This window comes from Myxine glutinosa, chromosome 7 (genome assembly GCF_964187855.1).
Source record: "Myxine glutinosa chromosome 7, kmMyxGlut1.1, whole genome shotgun sequence".
NCBI lineage: Eukaryota > Metazoa > Chordata > Myxini > Myxiniformes > Myxinidae > Myxine > Myxine glutinosa.
In genome coordinates, this window is record NC_136267.1 from 33,262,952 (window position 1) to 33,286,521 (window position 23,570).

General features: G+C 42.5%; 1 protein-coding gene across 13 annotated transcripts in view; it reads left to right on the forward strand.

Annotated features, from left to right (window-relative positions):
- Positions 1-23,570, forward strand: part of LOC144892916 (coagulation factor XIII B chain-like) — a 199,118-nt gene that overhangs the window by 156,943 nt on the left and 18,605 nt on the right. For 3 of the 13 annotated variants that reach the window (XR_013624040.1, XR_013624041.1, XM_078781408.1), the window contains exon 9: positions 12,722-12,829. The exons of 8 other annotated variants lie outside the window; for them this stretch is intronic. Coding sequence is in view for 3 of the 5 variants with exons in the window: in XM_078781408.1 (XP_078637534.1) it covers positions 12,722-12,829 (108 nt within the window). In the remaining 2 variants the exon portion in view is untranslated. Of the gene's footprint in view, positions 1-9,839; positions 10,373-12,721; positions 12,830-23,570 lie in introns of those variants that run through there. 2 more of the 13 variants (XM_078781403.1, XM_078781405.1) reach the window with 2 other exon arrangements.

A 23,570-nucleotide genomic window follows, 5' to 3' on the forward strand; every position in this document is an offset into this window, starting at 1 on the left:
ACTCTCCATGGGGAATAAAATATGTTAATGATGACGTCATCAGTCACGTGGTCGGCCGCCATCTTGGAAAAACGGCAAAACTTTGCACCACAAAATCTCCAAAAGTGCTGAACAGAAAAAATTGAGACATGGCTCATTGTAAAGAACTCTCCATGGGGAATAAAATATGTTAATGATGACGCCATCGGTCACGTGGTTCGGCCGCCATATTTGTCCTCAATGGCCAATAAAAAAGTACATTCCGGCAAGTCCTCGGTCTCTGACCGATTTTTCATTTGTCTGTTTGTCTGTTTGTCTGTTTGTCTGTTTGCAGCACTGCGTCTACACCGTTGCACGGAGAATCGCCAAACTTTGCACACATATTGGCCTTGCCCTGGAATAGACTGTGCCCAATTGATGACGTCATCGGTGACGTGGTTCGGCCGCCATCTTGGAAAAACCGAAAAACTTTGCACCTCTATATCTCCGAAAGTACTGTACAGAAAAAATTGAGACATGGCTCATTGTAAAGAACTCTCCATGGGGAATAAATTATGTTTATGATGACGTCATATGTCACGTGGTCGGCCGCCATCTTGGAAAAACGGCAAAACTTTGCACCGCTATATCTCCAAAAGTGCTGAACAGAAAAAATTGAGACATGGCTCATTGTAAAGAACTCTCCATGGGTAATAAAATATGTTAATGATGACGTCATCAGTCACGTGGTTCGGCCGCCATCTTGGAAAATGGCAAAATTTTGCACCACTATATCTCCAAAAGTGCTGAACAGAAAAAATTGAGCTCATTGTAAAGAACTCTCCATGGGGAATAAAATGTTAGTGATGACGTCATTGGTCACGTGGTTCGGCCGCCATCTTGGAAAAAGTTTGCAACTCTATATCTCCGAAAGTGCTGAACAGAAAAAATTGAGACATGGCTCATTGTAAAGAACTCTCCATGGGGAATAAAATATGTTAATGATGACGTCATCAGTCACGTGGTTCGGCCGCCATCTTGGAAAAACCTAAAAACTTTGCACCTCCATATCTCTGAAAGTACTGAATAGAAAAAATTGAGACATGGCTCATTGTAAAGAACTCTTGATGGGGAATAAAATATGTTAATGATGACGTCATCAGTTACGTAGTTCGGCCGCCATCTTGGAAAAACCGAAAAACCTACCACCTCCATATCTCCCAAAGTGCTGAATAGAAAAAATTGAGATGTGACTCATTGTAAAGAACTCTCCATGGGGAATAAAATATGTTAATGATGACGTCATAGGTAACGTGGTTCGGCCGCCATCTTGGAAAAACCGAAAAACGTTGCACCTCCATATCTCCAAAAATGCTCAATATAAAAAATTGAGACATGGCTCATTGTAAAGAACTCTCCATGGGGAATAAAATATGTTCATGATGACATCATCGGTCACGTGGTTCGGCCGCCATATTTGTCCTAAATGGCCGATAAAAAAGTAAATTCCGGCAAGTCCTCGGTCTCTGACCGATTTTTCATTACTTGCCGGAAAAGATTCCGGCAAGTATGTTGATCTGTTCGTTTGTCTGCCTGTCTGTTTGTCTGTTTGTCTGTTTGCAGCACTACGTCTACACCGTTGCACATAGAATCGCCAAACTTTGCGAAAGTATTTGTCTTGCCCTCTAATATACTGTGCCAAAATGATGACGTCATCGGCCATGTGGTTTGGCCGCCATCTTGGAAAAACCGAAAAACTTCGCACCTCTATATCTCCGAAAGTGCTGAACAGAAAAAATTGAGACATGGCTCATTGCAAAGAACTCTCCATGGGGAATAAAATATGTTAATGATGACGTCATCGGTCACGTGGTTCGGCCGCCATCTTGGAAAAACTTAAAAACTTTGCACCTCCACATCTCCGAAAGTGCCAAATAGAAAAAATTGAGACATGGCTTATTGTAAAGAACTCTCCATGGGGAATAAAATATGTTAATGATGACGTCATCGTTCACGTGTTTCGGCCGCCATATTTGTCCTAAATGGCCGATAAAAAAGTACATTCCGGCAAGTCCTCGGTCTCTGACCGATTTTTCATTACTTGCCGGAAAAATTTTTCCGGCAAGTATGTTGATCTGTTCGTTTGTTACTTGCCGGAAAAATTTCCGGCAAGTATGTTGATCTGTTCGTTTGTTTGTCTGTTTGTCTGTTTGTCTGTTTGTCTGTTTGTCTGTTTGCAGCACTGCGTCTACATCGTTGCACGTAGAATCGCCAAACTTTGCACACATATTGGTCTTGCCCTGGAATAGACTGTGCCCAATTGATGACGTCATCGGTGACGTGGTTCGGCCGCCATCTTGGAAAAACCGAAAAACTTTGCACCTCTATATCTCCGAAAGTACTGAACAGAAAAAATTGAGACATGGCTCATTGTAAAGAACTCTCCATGGGGAATACAATATGTTAATGATGATGTCATCGGTCACGTGGTTCGGCCGCCATCTTGGAAAAACCGAAAAACTCTGCACCTCCACATCTCCAAAAGTCCTGAATAGAAAAAATTGAGGTATGGCTCATTGTAAAGAACTCTCCATGAGGAATAAAATATGTTAATGATGACGTCATCGGTCACGTGGTTCGGCCGCCATATTTGTCCTAAATGGCCGATAAAAAAGTACATTCCGGCAAGTCCTCGGTCTCTGACCGATTTTTCATTACTTGCCGGAAAAATTTTTCCGGCAAGTATGTTGATCTGTTCGTTTGTCTGTCTGTTTGTCTGTCTGTCTGTCTGTCTGTCTGTCTGTCTGTTTGCAGCACTGCGTCTACACCGTTGCACGGCGAATCGCCAAACTTTGCACACATATTGGTCTTGCCCTGGAATAGACTGTGCCCAATTGATGACGTCATCGGTGACGTGGTTCGGCCGCCATCTTGGAAAAACTGAAAAACCTTGCACCTCTATATCTCCGAAAGTACTGAACAGAAAAAATTGAGACATGGCTCATTGTAAAGAACTCTCCATGGGGAATAAAATATGTAAATGATGACGTCATCAGTCACGTGGTTCGGTCGCCATCTTGGAAAAACGGCAAAACGTTGCGCCACTATATCTCCAAAAGTGCTGAACAGAAAAAATTGAGACATGGCTCATTGTAAAGAACTCTCCATGGGGAATAAAATATGTTAATGATGACGTCATATGTCACGTGGTCGGCCGCCATCTTGGAAAAACGGCAAAACTTTGCACCACTATATCTCCAAAAGTGCTGAACAGAAAAAATTGAGACATGGCTCATTGTAAAGAACTCTCCATGGGGAATAAAATATGTTAATGATGACGTCATCAGTCGCGTGGTCGGCCGCCATCTTCGAAAAACCGAAAAACCTAGCACCTCCATATCTCCGAAAGTGCTGAATAGAAAAAATTGAGACATGGCTCATTGTCAAGAACTCTCCATGTGGAATAAAATATGTTAATGATGACGTCATCGGTCACGTGGTGCGGCCGCCATCTTGGAAAAACGGGAAAAAAATACACCTCCATATCTCCGAAAGTGCTGAATAGAAAAAATTGAGACATGGCTCATTGGAAAGAACTCTCCAGGGGGAATAAAATAAGTTAATGATGACGTCATTGGTCACGTGGTTCGGCCGCCATCTTGGAAAATCCGAAAAACGTTGCACCTCTATCTCCAAAAGTGCTGAACAGAAAAAATTGAGACATGGCTCATTGGAAAGAACTCTCCAGGGGGAATAAAATATGTTAATGATGTCGTCATCGGTCACGTGGTTCGGCCGCCATCTTGGAAAATCCGAAAAACGTTGCACCTCTATCTCCAAAAGTGCTGAACAGAAAAAATTGAGACATGGCTCATTGTAAAGAACTCTCCGTGGGGAATAAAATATGTTAATGATGATGTCATCGGTCAGGTGGTTCAGCCGCCATATTTGTCCTAAATGGCCGATAAAAAAGTAAATTCCGGCAAGTCCTCGGTCTCTGACCGATTTTTCATTACTTGCCGGAAAAATTTTCCGGCAAGTATGTTGATCTGTTCGTTTGTTACTTGCCGGAAAAATTTTCCGGCAAGTATGTTGATCTGTTCGTTTGTTTGTCTGTCTGTCTGTTTGTCTGTCTGTTTGTCTGTCTGTTTGTCTGTTTGCAGCACTGCGTCTACACCGTTGCACGGAGAATCGCCAAACTTTGCACACATAATGGTCTTGCCCTCTAATATACTGTGCCTCAATGATGACGTCATCAGTGACGTGGTTCGGCCGCCATCTTGGATAAACCGAATAAATTTGCACCTCTATATCTCCGAAAGTACTGAACAGAAAAAATTGAGACATGGCTCATTGTAAAGAACTCTCCATGGGGAATAAAATATGTTAATGATGACGTCATATGTCACGTGGTCGGCCGCCATCTTGGAAAAACGGCAAAAATTTGCACCACTATATCTCCAAAAGTGCTGAACAGAAAAAATTGAGACATGGCTCATTGTAAAGAACTCTCCATGGGGAATAAAATATGTAAATGATGACGTCATCAGTCACGTGGTTCGGTCGCCATCTTGGAAAAACGGCAAATCGTTGCGCCACTATATCTCCAAAAGTGCTGAACAGAAAAAATTGAGACATGGCTCATTGGAAAGAACTCTCCATGGGGAATAAAATATGTTAATGATGACGTCATATGTCACGTGGTCGGCCGCCATCTTGGAAAAACGGCAAAACTTTGCACCACTATATCTCCAAAAGTGCTGAACAGAATAATTGAGACATGGCTCATTGTAAAGAACTCTCCATGGGGAATAAAATATGTTAATGATGACGTCATCAGTCACGTGGTCGGCCGCCATCTTGGAAAAACGGCAAAACTTTGCACCACAAAATCTCCAAAAGTGCTGAACAGAAAAAATTGAGACATGGCTCATTGTAAAGAACTCTCCATGGGGAATAAAATATGTTAATGATGACGCCATCGGTCACGTGGTTCGGCCGCCATCTTGGAAAAATGGGAAAACTTTGCACCTCAACATCTCCGAAAGTGCTGAAATGAAAAAATTGAGACATGGCTCATTGTAAAGAACTCTCCATGGGGAATAAAATATGTTAATGATGACGTCATATGTCACGTGGTCGGCCGCCATCTTGGAAAAACGGCAAAAATTTGCACCACTATATCTCCAAAAGTGCTGAACAGAAAAAATTGAGACATGGCTCATTGTAAAGAACTCTCCATGGGGAATAAAATATGTTAATGATGACGTCATCAGTCACGTGGTCGGCCGCCATCTTGGAAAAACGGCAAAACTTTGCACCACAAAATCTCCAAAAGTCCTGAACAGAAAAAATTGAGACATGGCTCATTGTAAAGAACTCTCCATGGGGAATAAAATATGTTAACGATGATGTCATATGTCACGTGGTCGGCCGCCATCTTGGAAAAACGGCAAAACTTTGCACCACTATATCTCCAAAAGTGCTGAATAGAAAAAATTGAGACATGACTCATTGTAAAGAACTCTCCATGGGGAATAAAATATGTTAATGATGATGTCATAGGTTTCTCCATTATGACGTCATAATTCGCCAAGTACAAAACTTCATCCGATCAAGATGAAATTTCTTGAGCATCATCAAGGAATAAATTAGTTTAGAAAACAAGTAATGATGACTTCATCGGTCACGTGGTTTGGCCGCCATATTTGTCCTAAATGGCCGATAAAAAAGTAAATTCCGGCAAGTCCTCGGTCTCTGACCGATTTTTCATTTGTCTGTTTGTCTGTTTGTCTGTTTGTCTGTTTGTCTGTTTGCAGCACTGCGTCTACACCGTTGCACGGAGAATCGCCAAACTTTGCACACATAATGGTCTTGCCCTCTAATATACTGTGCCCCAATGATGACGTCATCGGTGACGTGGTTCGGCCGCCATCTTGGAAAAACCGAATAAATTTGCACCTCTATATCTCCGAAAGTACTGAACAGAAAAAATTGAGACATGGCTCATTGTAAAGAACTCTCCATGGGGAATAAAATATGTAAATGATGACGTCATCAGTCACGTGGTTCGGTCGCCATCTTGGAAAAACGGCAAATCGTTGCGCCACTATATCTCCAAAAGTGCTGAACAGAAAAAATTGAAACATGGCTCATTGGAAAGAACTCTCCATGGGGAATAAAATATGTTAATGATGACGTCATATGTCACGTGGTCGGCCGCCATCTTGGAAAAACGGCAAAACTTTGCACCACTATATCTCCAAAAGTGCTGAACAGAAATAATTGAGACATGGCTCATTGTAAAGAACTCTCCATGGGGAATAAAATATGTTAATGATGACGTCATCAGTCACGTGGTCGGCCGCCATCTTGGAAAAACGGCAAAACTTTGCACCACGAAATCTCCAAAAGTGCTGAACAGAAAAAATTGAGACATGGCTCATTGTAAAGAACTCTCCATGGGGAATAAAATATGTTAATGATGATGGCATCGGTCACGTGGTTCGGCCGCCATCTTGGAAAAATGGGAAAACTTTGCACCACTATATCTCCAAAAGTGCAGAATGGAAAAAATTGAGACATGGCTCATTGCAAAGAACTCTCAATGGGGAATAAAATATGTTAATGATGACGTCATATGTCACGTGGTTCGGCCGCCATCTTGGAAAAACCGAAAAATTGTGCACCTCCATATCTCTGAAAGTGCTGAATAGAAAAAATTGAGACATGGCTCATTGTAAAGAACTCTCCATGGGGAATAAAATATGTTAATAATGACATCATAGGTCACGTGGTTCGGACGCCATATTTGTCTTAAATGGCCGATAAAAGAGTACATTCCGGCAAGTCCTCGGTCTCTGACCGATTTTTCATTACTTGCCGGAAAAGATTCCGGCAAGTATGTTGATCTGTTCGTTTGTTACTTGCCGGAAAAAATTTTCCGGCAAGTATGTTGATCTGTTCGTTTGTCTGTCTGTTTGTCTGTCTGTCTGTCTGTCTGTCTGTCTGTCTGTCTGTTTGCAGCACTGCGTCTACACCGTTGCACGGCGAATCGCCAAACTTTGCACACATATTGGTCTTGCCCTGGAATAGACTGTGCCCAATTGATGACGTCATCGGTGACGTGGTTCGGCCGCCATCTTGGAAAAACTGAAAAACCTTGCACCTCTATATCTCCGAAAGTACTGAACAGAAAAAATTGAGACATGGCTCATTGTAAAGAACTCTCCATGGGGAATAAAATATGTAAATGATGACGTCATCAGTCACGTGGTTCGGTCGCCATCTTGGAAAAACGGCAAAACGTTGCGCCACTATATCTCCAAAAGTGCTGAACAGAAAAAATTGAGACATGGCTCATTGTAAAGAACTCTCCATGGGGAATAAAATATGTTAATGATGACGTCATATGTCACGTGGTCGGCCGCCATCTTGGAAAAACGGCAAAACTTTGCACCACTATATCTCCAAAAGTGCTGAACAGAAAAAATTGAGACATGGCTCATTGTAAAGAACTCTCCATGGGGAATAAAATATGTTAATGATGACGTCATCAGTCGCGTGGTCGGCCGCCATCTTGGAAAAACCGAAAAACCTAGCACCTCCATATCTCCGAAAGTGCTGAATAGAAAAAATTGAGACATGGCTCATTGTCAAGAACTCTCCATGTGGAATAAAATATGTTAATGATGACGTCATCGGTCACGTGGTGCGGCCGCCATCTTGGAAAAACGGGAAAAAAATTCACCTCCATATCTCCGAAAGTGCTGAATAGAAAAAATTGAGACATGGCTCATTGGAAAGAACTCTCCAGGGGGAATAAAATAAGTTAATGATGACGTCATCGGTCACGTGGTTCGGCCGCCATCTTGGAAAATCCGAAAAACGTTGCACCTCTATCTCCAAAAGTGCTGAACAGAAAAAATTGAGACATGGCTCATTGGAAAGAACTCTCCAGGGGGAATAAAATATGTTAATGATGTCGTCATCGGTCACGTGGTTCGGCCGCCATCTTGGAAAATCCGAAAAACGTTGCACCTCTATCTCCAAAAGTGCTGAACAGAAAAAATTGAGACATGGCTCATTGTAAAGAACTCTCCGTGGGGAATAAAATATGTTAATGATGATGTCATCGGTCAGGTGGTTCAGCCGCCATATTTGTCCTAAATGGCCGATAAAAAAGTAAATTCCGGCAAGTCCTCGGTCTCTGGAAGTCCTGGCTTATTATGTGTCTCCCATTAACTTAAATACTCCATTGTACCAAGTGAAATAAGAATAGGTCCCCTTTCATTTCGTTTCGATGGCCAACTGCATTTTGGGCAGTTTTCTCTTCAACCGCCATTGACCACGAGGCAGGGTCGGAGAAGAAAGGCGTGTCTCCACCTCGTCATAGAGGGGAGGAGTGAGCCAGCCCCACTCGACCAACCATGAGCCAGGGGTTTGGCTAGAGAGGGCGGAGGAAGAGCGATCGGGGAGGTTCGCAAAGGTTGAGGGGCGGGGCCTATATAACCTACGGCAGGGCGTTTCCCGAGGCAGATGAGCTTTTACGGAATGAGCTACGACAAGAGCGGAGTGTGTAGTTTTCTTTGGTCAGAGCTGGGTTGGTCGTCAGTGGTGGTCAGTGTTTGCGTAGAGTGGAGGGGTTGCATTGAGTGGTCGGTGGTGAGGAAGAGTTGGACTAAGCAAGAGAGAAAGAGTCCTGGAGTTAGTGAGAGAGGGAGAGAGAGCCCGTCACGCCAGACCTCCCACCAGCATCGTTGGCTTGGCTCCACCAAGCAGCTCCGACCCGCTACCCCGTGCACACGACAGGATCAGAGGCATCGGTGGCCGTCGAGGTCCAGCCAGACGTCCCGTGCGGGATCAAACTCCAGCCAGCTCCGTGCCTTCCTCCAGGCACCCACCTCCTGTCATTCCTGCCTGCAATTTCCATCCATTTGCGTACGTGAGTTTGTTTTGTTCGTGCTGTCCTGGGTAGTAACAATAAGTCTGTATAAGCTAAAGATTTCACTGTGTCACCTGCGTCTCATGTCCCTATAAATAAACGTGACTGCTTTCTTCTTGCTTATATGTGTGTAAATAATAAACCCAGTTACTCTTCTGTACGTCTTCTTCCTCTTTGCATTCAGTCGCTTTAGAGTTTTCCACATTGGGCAGCTGCGGTGCGATACGGCCAAAGTTTGGGGTAAATCGGGTTTTAGTCAGGGAAGCACTGTTCGGTCGCGGAGCCTCAGCTCGGCAAATATAACATCTTTAACCGTGTCCGTAACAATATTGTTACGGTCCGCGGATAAGGATGTTGTTTGCCGAGCGGAGGCACCGCGGCCGAACTGTTTTTCCCGACTAAACCCGATTCCCGAACGTTGGCCGGATCGCGCCACAGATATTCAATTTGGAAACCTCTAAAGCGACCGAATGTAAAGAGGAAGAAGAAGATGGACAGAAGAGTAACGGGATTTATTATTTACACACACAAACAAAAGGAGCAGTCAAAGTTATATACAGGGAACATGGAAAAAGCAGGTGACACAGTGAAAATACTAGCTTATACAAACTTAATTAAATACCCAGGACAGAACAAACAGAACAAACTCACGTACACAAGAAGGATGGAATGGCAGGAATGAATGCTGGAAGGAGGATTGGGAAGGTTCAGCTGGGGCAGATGGTTCGGGCTTGATCCCGCACGGGACGTCGGCTGGACCTCGACGGCCACCGATGCCACCGCTATCTGGTTCCCACGGGGTACGGGTTGAAGCTGCCTGGTGGAGTCAACGCTGCTTGTGGAGCCAAAGCTGCTTCTCTGGCTCACCTCAGGACGCGTCTGCCGTCTCTGGCGCAACTGCTTGTAATTGACCTTGAACCTTCTCTCTCTTTCGCAGGACCTTGCGCGCGCGCTTTTATAACGCCTCCGGCGATCAAGCCGCCGGCCTTCAGGACACGCCCATCAGGGTGCTCACCTCGGCCCTGGTTGGTCACGCGACCCTCTGGCTCCGCCCTTGATGACGACGGGCGGGCACGCCTTTCTTCCCCGACCCGAGCACATGTTCAATGGTGGTTTTGGAGGGGATGTAATATTGGCAATCGAGGCTTGGCCATGACGAAAGGGGAAATGGAGGTTTTGGGAATGGGAATGAAGAATGAAGGGAATCTATCTTATTTCACTTGGTGCAATGGAGTGTCATTTTAATGGAAGACAAAGCCTTAACCTAATACACAGAATAAGGAAATAAACTACTGAACAAGGGTATTATAGTGTCCTTCAATGTATGCTTTATGGAATTAACTACCGGAACGCCCTTTGACCTTTATACACACTGGAGCAAGGAGGGCTCAGACTAAAACAATAATTCACAACCATTTACTATACAATACAACACAATCAAAAAAAACTCAATCCTCATATCCGCAACAATATATATATATATATATATATATACATATATATATATATGTATATATATATATATATGTATGTATATATATATATCTCTATATATAAAGGAGGAGTGTCTGTGTGTGTGTCTGTCTGGATGTCCGCTTATAACTCAAGAACTACACATCGGAGAAAAGTTTTAGACACAGATTCGGAATCAGCATAAAATCCTGGTGGTTATAGGCTACTTTGTATTTTAATATCAATGGTTTAAAAAACCGGGCCAGCTGCAATTCCATGGTGTAGTTTGTGGCGGCGCTATTGCCCCTTTCTGATCCCTCGGTTGCGCGTACGTACGGTATACTGTACATACATATTTATATATTTTTAATGTGCTTTTTATTGTATTTTAAATTGTTTTTTAGCTTATTTTATTGTTAATTTATGTACTATTGTATTTATTTTAAATATATTTTTAAGGAAAACAAATGTTTTCACGTCCGTAGGAGTGACGTAATGTCACACATAATGACAAAATGCGCGCCATTTTGTCGCGCCAAGAACGAATTAACGGTTTTTTTTTTTAGTTGAGATTTTATTCGAATTCGAATTCCATTAAATTTCAACTGTTGGAAACAATAATTATTTCAACTGTTGGAAATTGAAATAATTATTGTTTCCAACAGTTGAAATTTAATGGAATTCGAATTCGAATAAAATCTCAACTAAAAATAAAAACGTCGCGTTTTAAAATTATGACGTCATCAGCGTATTTCGGAACGTTAATTTTACAACTTCATATTCGGAATCATTACGTCCCAGAGAAACTACAGCACACCTTAAATGTTTAAAAAACCTTCGGGTTTTAAAATTATGACGTCATCAGCGTATTTCGTAACGTTAATGTTTCAACGTTGACGACAATGACTTCCGACTTCCGGGTTCGGAATGCGGGACCAATGCCATTTGACAGGGAATAAAAAATAAATGCGACATTCAATTGACGACAATGACTTTCGACTTGACTCCCCCCTCCCCTTCCTCCCCCCTCCCCTCCACCCTACCCCCTCCCCTTCTCCCCTCCCCTTCTCCCCTCCCCTTCCCCTCCCCCCCACCCCTCCCCCTCCCCCCTTCCCCTCCCCTCCACCCTCCCCCTCCTCCCTTCCCTCCCCCCCCTCCCCTCCCCCTTGCCCCTCCCCCTCCCCCTCCCCCTCCCATCCCTCCACCTCCCCCTCCCAATCCCCCCCTCTCCTCCTCCCCCTCGCCCCTCTTCTCCCCTCCCCCCCTCTTCTCCCCTCCCCCCCCCGTTCCCCTCCCATCCCCTTCCCCCTCCCCTCCCTTCCCCCGCCCAGCAATGCCGGGTACTTCCCATGGCCAGCTGTACGTGGGCTGCTCGAGGGTTGGAAAACCAAGCAATCTTTATGTCTTGGCACCAAGTAAGAAAACCAGAAATGTTGTATACCAAGAGGTTTTGAGAAATTGACAATTGACAAAACATCATGTAGGAAATGTACTGTGATATTGCTCTAAAATATACATGTTCTTTTCATCATATATTTGTCTTATTTTTATTCAACCCGGGCGAAGCCGGGTACCTCAGATAGTATATATATATTTATATATGTGTTAGCCATTAGGGTTTAAACCCCATGACTCAATTGAGTATAACATCTGAAATTATATATCGTGCTTCTGAAAAACTGATTTGAACTCAGCTGCAGGCAGAGGAGAGTGGACAAAATGTGGTTTCGAGGCTCGACGTGCAGGGTGGATCCTTAGCCCAGTAAGCAAGTCCTTGAATGTATGTGCCAAACAGTAGATAATATGCTCGCGACCCACGTACAGGGAAAACATGTCGCCAAACGCCTCCTTCACGAAGGGAATAATTAATTATATATCTTTGTAGTTTCTAGTATGTCTCCTAAAATCAAGGATGTAACCAACCTCGGGAGAAATATAGACATTACATATCCTTGATTTTTATTGTATTCAGCACGTGTATCCAATCATTCATCTACCATTTAGCCTAGTGTATGAGAATATTTTCTTCGACTTGCGCTCGGGTCTGATATGTTTAGATAAAGAGCCAAAAAAGCTCAGCCCATCCAATGCTTACATCTGTTTGTCTAAGTTTGGCCTTCTGTAGGAAGGGACAATGGGAGGTGTTGTCGTTATGGCCCAGGTTTTGCTATGTCTTTAGCGCAGATTCTTGTCTGATATTTTGCTATAAATGAAATGCCTTTTTGCTCATTTTTCAGCGAGTGTCTTGAGAAATTGCCCACTGCGTGTTAGGCGGCGCATTCTTGAGCCTCGCTCCACACTGTGTGTTTGTAATCGATTTTATTAAACATTGTCGCTCTGATTCTTCTTCTTCTTCCTTCCCATGAGGTCTTCGACCGACAATTTTGGTGTCAGAAGTGGGATCATCCAAGTGTGCAGACGAGGCGGACCCTCACGTTCCAGGTCGGGAAGGAGGCCTGCCAGCACCTAATTTGGGTAAGCAATTTTTGCACATCGAAATTGAAGCCTCCTGCCTTGCTTTGGACGTGTGGACCTCTGTCGGCTGTACCACCTGGCTTGCATTCCGAACCATATTTAGTTTAAACCAGAGCAGCAGTGGGTAATGAATCGATTATACAGGGCGCCCGAGATAAGGAGGGATATCCCTCAGGTAAGCTTCCTGCGTGGGAAGCAGGTAGACCCATATGTGGGTGATAGATAATAGGTGTTAAGTTACTCCGGCGTGAGAACTGCGTTTAAGGTTAGGGATCGGGGGGCGACCCGATCTTAGGACTACCAGGAGGGACTAGCCCAAGAAAGGTAGGACGATGAGTATTTTAAGTTAAGCTACGCACTGGATGTGTTGGAGTGAGCACAGGTATTTGTGTATAAGGGAATGAATGATCTGTCATTGCAGCGTGTATTTGTGTTTATGGTGTGAGTCATTGAAGTGTGTCATGGATTGACAAGGGGTTCCCCAAATTGCCTACGGGCGTTGGGCAATCCGGATGAGTAAAATTGGCAGGAAATAATGAGTATGTTATGGAGAGCATGTGTAGACAGGGCTTTAAAACAAGTGTTCAATTACATCCCCACATTAACGGCTCTCCAAATGTAGTAAGGGAGAATGGGAGTGAAAGTCAAAAATCATAGGCTGTCAACCGACTGGGTGTTTATTCAACGGCATGGCCGGGGCTTGTATTTGGCCGACTTGGGATGGCAGAATGCGTTGAATGAAGGCAAGAATGACATGTGATGCTGACGTGAGTCCAATCGGAAGGATGGATGGTTATGGTTTCACCCGGTCCGTTTATCTGTCTGTCTGTCTGTCTGTGAATGGAAATTGAACTGGACTTCGACAGAAGGCAGGTGGGTGGTCACCTGCTGTGAATTGTGGTGGAACATTTGTGACGTCCCCTAATACGAGGGGACGAATTGGTTTGTAAATGTGTTGTGCAGGTACTTTCTCTGTAGGTAGCTAAATTCTACCTGGGATAAGTTCAGGTGGAGAGGGGAGTTGTCTCTGATGCCTTGCTCCACGGGGCAGGAATATTGTTGTCAAGTCTCATGTAACCTTGGTTAACGTATATCTACGGACAAGAGCTGCACTTTATTTTAGTAAGTGACTGGGAAAGTTTGTTTTAAAAGGTGCCAGCGGAGTTGTTTAGAGTTATGGAGGTCACAACTCGCTGGAACCTCTTTATTTATGTTTGGCTGACTTACATTGGCTAGTGTATGAGAAAAGGGGGACTGAAAATGCTTTGATTTTTTCGTGGATTGCCCATTGGGCATGTTTAGGATTTAATAGAGTGGTGGAGTTCTGTGAAATATAATGACGTTGTCTTATGGACACTTTGTGAGTGACTAGACACGTGCCTGAAAGGGGAAATTGTATTCATAACTCATGTGGGTTGTGTCTGAAGAAAAGGTTTAAAAGGAAGTGAGAAGAAGGTCATGGAAAGTGCAAAGATGATTAAATTGGAAAGTCGAATCAGATGGATTACTTGTCAATGACAGGTGACTGCAGGAATTGATGAGAAAGTGGAGGAAAAGGTTATAAAAGTTGATGGAAAAGACAAGAAATAAAAAAACATATGTCACCCACAGGGTGAACCGTATCTTGCCAAGTGACCTTGACCTTTGACCTTGACCTTAATAATTTCGTATGGTGAATAGTATGTCTTCATGACCAACGCACATGAAATATTGAAAGATTTTGATGAGAACTGAGGAAATAATTTTTTCATGAAAATTCCGTTTTTTCGTCATGACGTCATCAAATGACGTCATAGCGTCAAACTGTTTACAGATCTGGGAAGCACTCATCAAGGGCATTCATATGAGGTATTACTCGATATGGTACCTACGATTTCAAAATTTGACCTTGGGGTCAATAATTTTCGACCTCCAGCGCTAACCATGAAGGTCAAGGCCGATCGCCACCAAAAACTAATCAGCTGAGCGCCGGACCATATACTAGATTCCCATGAAGTTTGGAGACGATCCGATCAAAGTTACTCAAAAAATTAGTGTTTCGTCGACCTCCATGATTGGCCGCAAAGTGACCTTGACCTTCATAATTTTGTGTGCTAAAGGGTATCTCTAAAATACTCTGATATGCGAACTTACAAGAGTTTCCAAAGGGAACTGTGCTCTACAGAGTGACCTAAACAATGCGAACTAAAGCAATACAATATACATGAAAAGTGCAGTTTTTTCGTCATAACGCCGTCAAATGACGTCACATTGTCAAACTAGTTATATGTTTGGAAAGCACTCAACAAGGGCTTCAATTTGAGGTACTACTCGATATGGTAACTGAAACTTGAAAATTTTACCTTTTGGTCAAAATTGAATGACCTTCAAAATGACCTTGAAGGTCAAGGCCGATCGACACCAAAAACTAATCAACTGAGCGCCATACCACACCCTATATACCCACCAAGTTTGGAGATCATAAGATCAAAGTTACTCAAAAAATAAGGGTTTCGTAATTTGACCTTGGGGTCAATAATTTTCGACCTCCAGCGCTAACCATGAAGGTCAAGGCCGATCGCCACCAAAAACTAATCAGCTGAGCGCCGGACCATATACTAGATTCTCATGAAGTTTGGAGACGATCCGATCAAAGTTACTCAAAAAATAAGGGTTTCGTTGACCTCCATGATTGACCGCAAAGTGACCTTGACCTTTGACCTTGACCTTCAAAATTTTGTGTGCTGAAGGGTATCTCTATAGGACTCTGATATGCGAAGTTACAGGAGTTTCCAATAATAACTGTGGTCTACAGAGTGATCTAAACGTGAAAAAAAAATGATTAACCACAAACAAAAAAAACAAAAAAATAAAACATCACCCACAGGGTGAACCGTATCTTGCCAGGGTTTCGTTGACCTCCATGATTGACCGCAAAGTGACCTTGACCTTTGACCTTGACCTTAATAATTTCGTATGGTGAATAGTATGTCTTCATGACCAACGCACATGAAATATTGAAAGATTTTGATGAGAACTGAGGAAATAATTTTTTCATGAAAATTCCGTTTTTTCGTCATGACGTCATCAAATGACGTCATAGCGTCAAACTGTTTACAGATCTGGGAAGCACTCATCAAGGGCATTCATATGAGGTATTACTCGATATGGTACCTACGATTTCAAAATTTGACCTTGGGGTCAATAATTTTCGACCTCCAGCGCTAACCATGAAGGTCAAGGCCGATCGCCACCAAAAACTAATCAGCTGAGCGCCGGACCATATACTAGATTCCCATGAAGTTTGGAGACGATCCGATCAAAGTTACTCAAAAAATAAGGATTTCAACATTTGACCTTGGGGTCAATAATTTTCGACCTCCAGCGCTAACCATGAAGGTCAAGGCCGATCGCCACCAAAAACTAATCAGCTGAGCGGCGGACCATATACTAGATTCCCATGAAGTTTGGAGACGATCCGATCAAAGTTACTCAAAAAATAAGGGTTTCGTCGACCTCCATGATTGACCACAAAGTGACCTTGACCTTTGACCTTGACCTTCAAAATTTTGTGTGCTGAAGGGTATCTCTATAGGACTCTGATATGCGAAGTTACATGCGAAGATATGCGAAGATATGGTACCTACGATTTCAACATTTGACCTTGGGGTCAATAATTTTCGACCTCCAGCGCTAACCATGAAGGTCAAGGCCGATCGCCACCAAAAACTAATCAGCTGAGCGCCGGACCATATACTAGATTCCCATGAAGTTTGGAGACGATCCGATCAAAGTTACTCAAAAAATAAGGGTTTCAACATTTGACCTTGGGGTCAATAATTTTCGACCTCCAGCGCTAACCATGAAGGTCAAGGCCGATCGCCACCAAAAACTAATCAGCTGAGCGCCGGACCATATACTAGATTCCCATGAAGTTTGGAGACGATCCGATCAAAGTTACTCAAAAAATAAGGGTTTCGTCGACCTCCATGATTGACCACAAAGTGACCTTGACCTTTGACCTTGACCTTCAAAATTTTGTGTGCTGAAGGGTATCTCTATAGGACTCTGATATGCGAAGTTACAGGAGTTTCCAATAATAACTGTGGTCTACAGAGTGATCTAAACGTGAAAAAAAAATGATTAACCACAAACAAAAAAACAAAAAAATAAAACATCACCCACAGGGTGAACCGTATCTTGCCAGGGTTTCGTTGACCTCCATGATTGACCGCAAAGTGACCTTGACCTTTGACCTTGACCTTAATAATTTCGTATGGTGAATAGTATGTCTTCATGACCAACGCACATGAAATATTGAAAGATTTTGATGAGAACTGAGGAAATAATTTTTTCATGAAAATTCCGTTTTTTCGTCATGACGTCATCAAATGACGTCATAGCGTCAAACTGTTTACAGATCTGGGAAGCACTCATCAAGGGCATTCATATGAGGTATTACTCGATATGGTACCTACGATTTCAAAATTTGACCTTGGGGTCAATAATTTTCGACCTCCAGCGCTAACCATGAAGGTCAAGGCCGATCGCCACCAAAAACTAATCAGCTGAGCGCCGGACCATATACTAGATTCCCATGAAGTTTGGAGACGATCCGATCAAAGTTACTCAAAAAATAAGGATTTCAACATTTGACCTTGGGGTCAATAATTTTCGACCTCCAGCGCTAACCATGAAGGTCAAGGCCGATCGCCACCAAAAACTAATCAGCTGAGCGGCGGACCATATACTAGATTCCCATGAAGTTTGGAGACGATCCGATCAAAGTTACTCAAAAAATAAGGGTTTCGTCGACCTCCATGATTGACCACAAAGTGACCTTGACCTTTGACCTTGACCTTCAAAATTTTGTGTGCTGAAGGGTATCTCTATAGGACTCTGATATGCGAAGTTACATGCGAAGATATGCGAAGGTATGGTACCTACGATTTCAACATTTGACCTTGGGGTCAATAATTTTCGACCTCCAGCGCTAACCATGAAGGTCAAGGCCGATCGCCACCAAAAACTAATCAGCTGAGCGCCGGACCATATACTAGATTCCCATGAAGTTTGGAGACGATCCGATCAAAGTTACTCAAAAAATAAGGGTTTCAACATTTGACCTTGGGGTCAATAATTTTCGACCTCCAGCGCTAACCATGAAGGTCAAGGCCGATCGCCACCAAAAACTAATCAGCTGAGCGCCGGACCATATACTAGATTCCCATGAAGTTTGGAGACGATCCGATCAAAGTTACTCAAAAAATAAGGGTTTCGTCGACCTCCATGATTGACCACAAAGTGACCTTGACCTTTGACCTTGACCTTCAAAATTTTGTGTGCTGAAGGGTATCTCTATAGGACTCTGATATGCGAAGTTACAGGAGTTTCCAATAATAACTGTGGTCTACAGAGTGATCTAAACGTGGAAAAAAAATGATTAACCACAAACAAAAAAACAAAAAAACAAAAAAACAAACATACAAACTGACTAATACATCTTGCAAAAACTTCGTTTTGGCAAGATAATAAAACATCACCCACAGGGTGAACCGTATATTGCCAGGGTTTCGTTGACCTCCATGATTGACCGCAAAGTGACCTTGACCTTTGACCTTGACCTTAATAATTTCGTATGGTGAATAGTATGTCTTCATGACCAACGCACATGAAATATTGAAAGATTTTGATGAGAACTGAGGAAATAATTTTTTCATGAAAATTCCGTTTTTTCGTCATGACGTCATCAAATGACGTCATAGCGTCAAACTGTTTACAGATCTGGGAAGCACTCATCAAGGGCATTCATATGAGGTATTACTCGATATGGTACCTACGATTTCAAAATTTGACCTTGGGGTCAATAATTTTCGACCTCCAGCGCTAACCATGAAGGTCAAGGCCGATCGCCACCAAAAACTAATCAGCTGAGCGCCGGACCATATACTAGATTCCCATGAAGTTTGGAGACGATCCGATCAAAGTTACTCAAAAAATAAGGATTTCAACATTTGACCTTGGGGTCAATAATTTTCGACCTCCAGCGCTAACCATGAAGGTCAAGGCCGATCGCCACCAAAAACTAATCAGCTGAGCGCCGGACCATATACTAGATTCCCATGAAGTTTGGAGACGATCCGATCAAAGTTACTCAAAAAATAAGGGTTTCGTCGACCTCCATGATTGACCACAAAGTGACCTTGACCTTTGACCTTGACCTTCAAAATTTTGTGTGCTGAAGGGTATCTCTATAGGACTCTGATATGCGAAGTTACATGCGAAGATATGCGAAGATATGGTACCTACGATTTCAACATTTGACCTTGGGGTCAATAATTTTCGACCTCCAGCGCTAACCATGAAGGTCAAGGCCGATCGCCACCAAAAACTAATCAGCTGAGCGCCGGACCATATACTAGATTCCCATGAAGTTTGGGGACGATCCGATCAAAGTTACTCAAAAAATAAGGGTTTCAACATTTGACCTTGGGGTCAATAATTTTCGACCTCCAGCGCTAACCATGAAGGTCAAGGCCGATCGCCACCAAAAACTAATCAGCTGAGCGCCGGACCATATACTAGATTCCCATGAAGTTTGGAGACGATCCGATCAAAGTTACTCAAAAAATAAGGGTTTCGTCGACCTCCATGATTGACCACAAAGTGACCTTGACCTTTGACCTTGACCTTCAAAATTTTGTGTGCTGAAGGGTATCTCTATAGGACTCTGATATGCGAAGTTACAGGAGTTTCCAATAATAACTGTGGTCTACAGAGTGATCTAAACGTGGAAAAAAAATGATTAACCACAAACAAAAAAACAAAAAAAAAATAAAACATCACCCACAGGGTGAACCGTATATTGCCAGGGTTTCGTTGACCTCCATGATTGACCGCAAAGTGACCTTGACCTTTGACCTTGACCTTAATAATTTCGTATGGTGAATAGTATGTCTTCATGACCAACGCACATGAAATATTGAAAGATTTTGATGAGAACTGAGGAAATAATTTTTTCATGAAAATTCCGTTTTTTCGTCATGACGTCATCAAATGACGTCATAGCGTCAAACTGTTTACAGATCTGGGAAGCACTCATCAAGGGCATTCATATGAGGTATTACTCGATATGGTACCTACGATTTCAAAATTTGACCTTGGGGTCAATAATTTTCGACCTCCAGCGCTAACCATGAAGGTCAAGGGCGATCGCCACCAAAAACTAATCAGCTGAGCGCCGGACCATATACTAGATTCCCATGAAGTTTGGAGACGATCCGATCAAAGTTACTCAAAAAATAAGGATTTCAACATTTGACCTTGGGGTCAATAATTTTCGACCTCCAGCGCTAACCATGAAGGTCAAGGCCGATCGCCACCAAAAACTAATCAGCTGAGCGCCGGACCATATACTAGATTCCCATGAAGTTTGGAGACGATCCGATCAAAGTTACTCAAAAAATAAGGGTTTCGTCGACCTCCATGATTGACCACAAAGTGACCTTGACCTTTGACCTTGACCTTCAAAATTTTGTGTGCTGAAGGGTATCTCTATAGGACTCTGATATGCGAAGTTACATGCGAAGATATGCGAAGATATGGTACCTACGATTTCAACATTTGACCTTGGGGTCAATAATTTTCGACCTCCAGCGCTAACCATGAAGGTCAAGGCCGATCGCCACCAAAAACTAATCAGCTGAGCGCCGGACCATATACTAGATTCCCATGAAGTTTGGAGACGATCCGATCAAAGTTACTCAAAAAATAAGGGTTTCAACATTTGACCTTGGGGTCAATAATTTTCGACCTCCAGCGCTAACCATGAAGGTCAAGGCCGATCGCCACCAAAAACTAATCAGCTGAGCGCCGGACCATATACTAGATTCCCATGAAGTTTGGAGACGATCCGATCAAAGTTACTCAAAAAATAAGGGTTTCGTCGACCTCCATGATTGACCACAAAGTGACCTTGACCTTTGACCTTGACCTTCAAAATTTTGTGTGCTGAAGGGTATCTCTATAGGACTCTGATATGCGAAGTTACAGGAGTTTCCAATAATAACTGTGGTCTACAGAGTGATCTAAACGTGGAAAAAAAATGATTAACCACAAACAAAAAAACAAAATAAACATATGTCACCCACAGGGTGAACCGTATCTTGCCAAGTGACCTTGACCTTTGACCTTGACCTTCATAATTTTGTGTGCTAAAGGGTATCTCTAAAAGACTCTGATATGCGAACTTACAAGAGTTTCCAAAGGGAACTGTGCTCTACAGAGTGACCTAAACAATGCGAACTAAAGCAATACAATATACATGAAAAGTGCAGTTTTTTCGTCATAACGCCGTCAAATGACGTCACATTGTCAAACTAGTTATATGTTTGGAAAGCACTCAACAAGGGCTTCAATTTGAGGTACTACTCGATATGGTAACTGAAACTTGAAAATTTTACCTTTTGGTCAAAATTGAATGACCTTCAAAATGACCTTGAAGGTCAAGGCCGATCGACACCAAAAACTAATCAGCTGAGCGCCATACCACACCCTATATACCCACCAAGTTTGGAGATCATAAGATCAAAGTTACTCAAAAAATAAGGGTTTCGTTGACCTCCATGATTGACCCAATTGAATGACCTTCAAAATGACCTTGAAGGTCAAGGCCGATCGACACCAAAAACTAATCAGCTGAGCGCCATACCACACCCTATATACCCACCAAGTTTGGAGATCATAAGATCAAAGTTACTCAAAAAATAAGGGTTTCGTTGACCTCCATGGTTGACCGCAAAGTGACCTTGACCTTTGACCTTGACCTTCAAAATTTTGTGTGCTGAAGGGTATCTCTATAGGACTCTGATATGCGAAGTTACAGGAGTTTCCAATAATAACTGTGGTAAATATGGTAACTGAAACTTGAAAATTTTACCTTTTGGTCAAAATTGAATGACCTTCAAAATAACCTTGAAGGTCAAGGCCGATCGACACCAAAAACTAATCAGCTGAGCGCCATACCACACCCTATATACCCACCAAGTTTGGAGATCATAAGATCAAAGTTACTCAAAAAATAAGGGTTTCGTTGACCTCCATGATTGACCCAATTGAATGACCTTCAAAATGACCTTGAAGGTCAAGGCCGATCGCCACCAAAAACTAATCAGCTGAGCGCCGGACCATATACTAGATTCCCATGAAGTTTGGAGACGATCCGATCAAAGTTACTCAAAAAATAAGGGTTTCGTCGACCTCCACGATTGACCGCAAAGTGACCTTGACCTTTGACCTTGACCTTCAAAATTTTGTGTGCTGAAGGGTATCTCTATAGGACTCTGATATGCGAAGTTACAGGAGTTTCCAATAATAACTGTGGTCTACAGAGTGATCTAAACGTGGAAAAAAAATGATTAACCACAAACAAAAAAACAAAAAAAAAAACAAACAAAAAAACAAACATACAAGCTGACTAATACATCTAGCAAAAACTTCGTTTTGGCAAGATAAAAACAAAAAAACAAACATACAAACTGACTAATACATCTTGCAAAAACTTCGTTTTGGCAAGATAATAAAACATCACCCACAGGGTGAACCGTATATTGCCAGGGTTTCGTTGACCTCCATGATTGACCGCAAAGTGACCTTGACCTTTGACCTTGACCTTAATAATTTCGTATGGTGAATAGTATGTCTTCATGACCAACGCACATGAAATATTGAAAGATTTTGATGAGAACTGAGGAAATAATTTTTTCATGAAAATTCCGTTTTTTCGTCATGACGTCATCAAATGACGTCATAGCGTCAAACTGTTTACAGATCTGGGAAGCACTCATCAAGGGCATTCATATGAGGTATTACTCGATATGGTACCTACGATTTCAAAATTTGACCTTGGGGTCAATAATTTTCGACCTCCAGCGCTAACCATGAAGGTCAAGGCCGATCGCCACCAAAAACTAATCAGCTGAGCGCCGGACCATATACTAGATTCCCATGAAGTTTGGAGACGATCCGATCAAAGTTACTCAAAAAATAAGGATTTCAACATTTGACCTTGGGGTCAATAATTTTCGACCTCCAGCGCTAACCATGAAGGTCAAGGCCGATCGCCACCAAAAACTAATCAGCTGAGCGCCGGACCATATACTAGATTCTCATGAAGTTTGGAGACGATCCGATCAAAGTTACTCAAAAAATAAGGGTTTCGTCGACCTCCATGATTGACCACAAAGTGACCTTGACCTTTGACCTTGACCTTCAAAATTTTGTGTGCTGAAGGGTATCTCTATAGGACTCTGATATGCGAAGTTACAGGAGTTTCCAATAATAATTGTGGTCTACAGAGTGATCTAAACGTGGAAAAAAAATGATTAACCACAAACAAAAAAACAAAAAAACAAAAAAACAAACATACAAACGGACTAATACATCTTGCAAAAACTTCGTTTTGGCAAGATAAAAACAAACAAAAAAACAAACATACAAGCTGACTAATACATCTTGCAAAAACTTCGTTTTGGCAAGATAAAAACAAACAAATAAACATATGTCACCCACAGGGTGAACCGTATCTTGCCAAGTGACCTTGACCTTTGACCTTGACCTTAATAATTTCGTATGGTGAATAGTATGTCTTCATGACCAACGCACATGAAATATTGAAAGATTTTGATGAGAACTGAGGAAATAATTTTTTCATGAAAATTCCGTTTTTTCGTCATGACGTCATCAAATGACGTCATAGCGTCAA